Here is a 4,383-nt window from a genome sequence, read left to right on the forward strand (position 1 = left end):
CGGTAAATATATATATATATATATATATATATATATATATATATATATTCTGAAAGGTCTAAGCATAGGCATAGATCCTATGATTATTGTGTGTATACTCTTTCACAGGGAGATTTTCAGTGATGTTATGATTGGAATTCATTGATACTGTCATTTTAGTAATTGATATGTTAATAAATCAGACACTGTCTGATCTGGTTGAACACTACACAGTTGGGGCAATAAAGAAAAAAATATGTGTTGTTGATGTCAAAAGGCTTTGAAGACATAGAGCTGTGATGTAATACTTAATTCATATTCTGATTATTATACATTCTGCAGGACTAAAGAATTTTAAGCCATCAGAAGACTGTGAACCATCATAGGCAGTACATTAAATCAGAAACAAAAGCGATAAGTAATAATCATGTATTTTTAACGTTATTAGAAAAAAGTATTTCTAAGTTATTAGGCAACCCAATAACCAACTATATGCCAAAACAAATGGACAGATAGAATGGGAGGAGTCAGCCATCATACCTTATTGTGTGTCTGAGTCTGTCCAACCAGTATGAGGATATTGGATGAGATGATAGACAGGCAGAAGTTAATTAGAATGATGGACCTCTCAGAGCGAATATACCTAGTGAAAGAAATGTGATAAATTTCATACATATGGTGTAATTAACTGGAAAAAGAAGCTATGATCCCAGATTTCATATAAAGATATAAAAATCATTTTCTCATATATATATATATCCCCCTTAGGTACCTATTTATACAGTACATAGCATGTGCAAGAAACCTTTAGACTTTTTTTTTTATAATATGTCATAATTTACAGAGCCTAAGTTGAACATATGTGAGAACAATGCATTTGCTTGTCCTGGATATATAAAATTTCTTGGAATTACATCAATTATTATAATCACCTTTTTACATATGTATACGTACATTTATAACATCTATATAAGCCAATAGAAATGCTAAGGCCTAACAGGAAAGTCCTGCAACTCTCCTGTATACTAGAAGAATAGATTATTTTTGTGATTACGTGAACATCAGTAGCTACTCAAGCATTTTTATGTAGCTAGGCTTTTCCTTATTTCCTTGAGTATCTCTTTTGAGAAAAGAAAGTAACAAAAGTCTTTATAAATAACAATGAACTCACTCCTGAATGACCTCCCACCATTAGACGGGAACATTCTTGGTGACCGCCATATTTTACCCTTAGGAAGAAGTGTTTATATATCATGTTATAGGATTGTACAGTGCACTAAGGTAAGTAACAGTGAAAGCTGTTCAGAATCAAATGTTCCACCAGCTGTTTGCCCTGAAAGGGTAGCAGCTATTTTGCCTAACTGTATGTATTCTACACTAATGACTGAATAACAATAACTGTAAGGACACCTTGTCCTTGCGGTGTGGTCAGCCTCTTCCATTTCCACTATAACTTGGGCTCTCATTCCATAGCAGACACAGGATTTTCTGAGCAATGTTTGATGGAGAAACCCAACATCTGGAGATACTATTTGAGACAAAGTTCTTTCTCGCTCCTCATTATATCTTTGAATAGTATGTAGGCAGCAACCACATACTCCAGAAATTAAAGCAAAATAAAAACAAAAAATAACACCAAAACACAAATATTAGGTGTCATAATGTAAGAGAAATTTTCTTCATAAAATAAACCCAAACTGGACTAAGTTAGGCTGACAGCATTAAGTGGCTTCAGGGGTTGTTGGACCTGTCTCATGTATTCTGAATAGCTAAGCATGTGCTATTCATACTGAAGTGGTAAAGGTATCAACAAATACCATGCTGTTTCCTTTTTGTGGATAGAACCTATAAATCTATTGTGATGTTAATGGATTCCATAATAGTAGAAACATATATCTTGTCACTAGGATTTCAGTGACAGTTTCTGTTTGTAAGTAGAAAAACAACAAGACATAGTAATAAAAGATCAGCTGGCTGCCCTGAGCACTATTGAGATGTTTCCTTTTCTCAACAAGCCTGAGTCATTGTTGCATTAAATACTGCTAAGAAATGTCACTACATTCAACATCATTGTATAGCAGTCTGTATTGAAAACATTGTCAACTATTTATGTCATTAAGTTGATTGAGAGTCCATACTGAAGTGCTTTTTGATGTAACAGTGTATTTCTCCTCGTTGTATGGAGAGATGGAGAGAAAACAGCTTGCTATATTATTATTGTCATAACTATCTTCATAATAATCAACTTTATCATGATTACCAAGAGTGTTAACAGCAATGAAAGCAATGTCTCTGAGAATTGAACCTGAGTATCACAAATTAAAGGCAAACACAGATACTGAGCCACACTTAGAGCCCTTTCAATTTTTAGGGAATATTTTTAATAACTTCATGGAGCTCTCTCCACCAGTCGAGCAAGATGCACAAAGGAAAGAAGGCCAAGGGGAAGAAGGTGGCCCCGGCCCCCCAGCGTCATCAAGAAACAGGAGGCCAAAAAGGTGGTCAATCCTTTGTTTGAGAAAAGGCCCAAGAACTTCGGCATTGGGCAGGACATCCAGCCCAAGAGAGATCTAACATGCTTTGTCGAATGGCTCTGCTACATCAGGCTGCAGGTGCAAAGAGCCATCCTCTATAAGCGGCTCAAAGTATCTCCTGTCATTAACCAGTGATGAGAAGAAAGCAGCTGGCAAAGGCTAAGAGTCTCAACTAAGAGACCACCTGTCCTCTGAGCAGGAGTCAATACAGTCACCACCTTGGTGGAGAACAAGAAGGCTCAGCTGGTGGTGATTGCCCATGATGAAGAACCCATTGAGCTGGTGGTTTTCCTGCCTGCTCTGTGTAGAAAGATGGGTGTGCCCTACTGCATCACCAGGGAAAGGCCAGGCTGGGGCGTCTGGTCCACAGGAAGACATGCACCACTGTTGCCTTCACCCTGGTTAACTTGGAAGACAAGGGTGCTCTGGCTAAGCTGCTGAAAGCTATTCAGACCAATTATAATGACAGATATGACGAGATCCGTCACCACTGGGGAGGCAACGTCCTGGGTCCTCAGTCTGTGGTTCACATTGTCAAGCTAGAAAAGGCAAAGGCTAAAGAACTCGGCACTAAATTGGGTTAAATGGACACTAAGTTTTCTGTACATAAATATAATTATAAAATTAAAAAAATAACCACATGGAACAGCTACAAAATTCAAAATAGCATGTTGTCTATAAAGTAAATCACATGCTAATACATTTTAGAAACCACTAGAAATACTTTAATCCTAAATGTTTTCATTAGAGAAAAAGACAGGAGGATCTCAACACTCTTACAGCTGAATCAAATATTTTAGGATGTACTTGGTCTTTATAAGATAGTTTGAATGAATGACGCTACAAGGTCCATTTAGAAATGCATGAGTCGGGGCTGGTGAGATGGCTCAGCAGGTAAAGCACTGACTGCTCTTCCAAAGGTCCTGAGTTCAAATCCCAGCAACCACATGGTGGCTCACAGCCATCCACAGTGAGATCAATGCCCTCTTCTGTTGTGTCTGAGGACAGCTACAGTGTGCTTACATATAACAATAAATAGAATCATTAAAAAAAAAGAAATGCATGAGTCTTGATAGTTCTTTCAAGTTGTAATTATTATTTCACTTGTCTTATGGATGGACGATGGAGGGATAACCACTTAATTTTTAGAAATCCAGATTTGTGCTGTTTCCTGGTACTCGTTTCTGTAATTTTCAACTTCAGGATAGGTTTTAATAGAGTCTTCATGATTTCAGAAATTCCTAGAATTCTGTTTTAGTAAGTGACTATGCTGCATTTTCTGAAGTTTAGAAAACTTCATGTGAATAAACAAATATATCATATATTTACATTGGTTACTCTAGGTGTATGGGGGGTGGACAGGGAGGTTGGGGGAGGGGTGTAGCAGAAGGTGGAAATGGTACCTGAATGGAAATTGCTAAAAACGGAATTTATTTCTAAAGACTCCAATGGGAATCAATTATGAGGGTATCAACTATAATTACCTAGTATTTTAGAAAATTCCTTCATTTATTTAAAGAAAGACAAGTCATTTATACAATTTAGGAAATTGTATTCTTCCAAGCCTGTCAGTTCCTTCTTACAGGACAACAGACTGATTGAGTCTTGAATATAGAATCTTGTGTTCTCTACAGTATCATATCTACATTAGGTATTTTTCTATTTCCTCTCTTCCTGTACCAGTGTGGCCACTCTATAAGTATTATCCTGCTGGACGATGTTACCACAAGCATGCAGAACTTCTTTCATATAGCTGGGTCACATTGTACACATATTTTCCTTTTTCACAAAGCATAAAAAAACTTAATATTCTTAGCCGGGCGTGGTGGCGCACGCCTTTAGTCCCAGCACTCGGGAGGCAGAGGCAGGC

General features: G+C 37.2%; 1 protein-coding gene across 4 annotated transcripts in view; it reads right to left on the reverse strand.

Moving 5' to 3' along the window:
* Adgrb3 (adhesion G protein-coupled receptor B3) overlaps positions 1-4,383 on the reverse strand; it is a 724,234-nt gene that overhangs the window by 141,202 nt on the left and 578,649 nt on the right. For all 4 annotated transcript variants that reach the window (XM_021163961.2, XM_029468423.1, XM_029468446.1 and 1 more), the window contains one exon: positions 520-622. In XM_021163961.2, the coding sequence (XP_021019620.1) occupies positions 520-622 (103 nt within the window). The remainder of the gene's footprint in view (positions 1-519; positions 623-4,383) is intronic.

The sequence above is a fragment of the Mus caroli genome, chromosome 1 (assembly GCF_900094665.2).
Source record: "Mus caroli chromosome 1, CAROLI_EIJ_v1.1, whole genome shotgun sequence".
Taxonomy (NCBI): domain Eukaryota; kingdom Metazoa; phylum Chordata; class Mammalia; order Rodentia; family Muridae; genus Mus; species Mus caroli.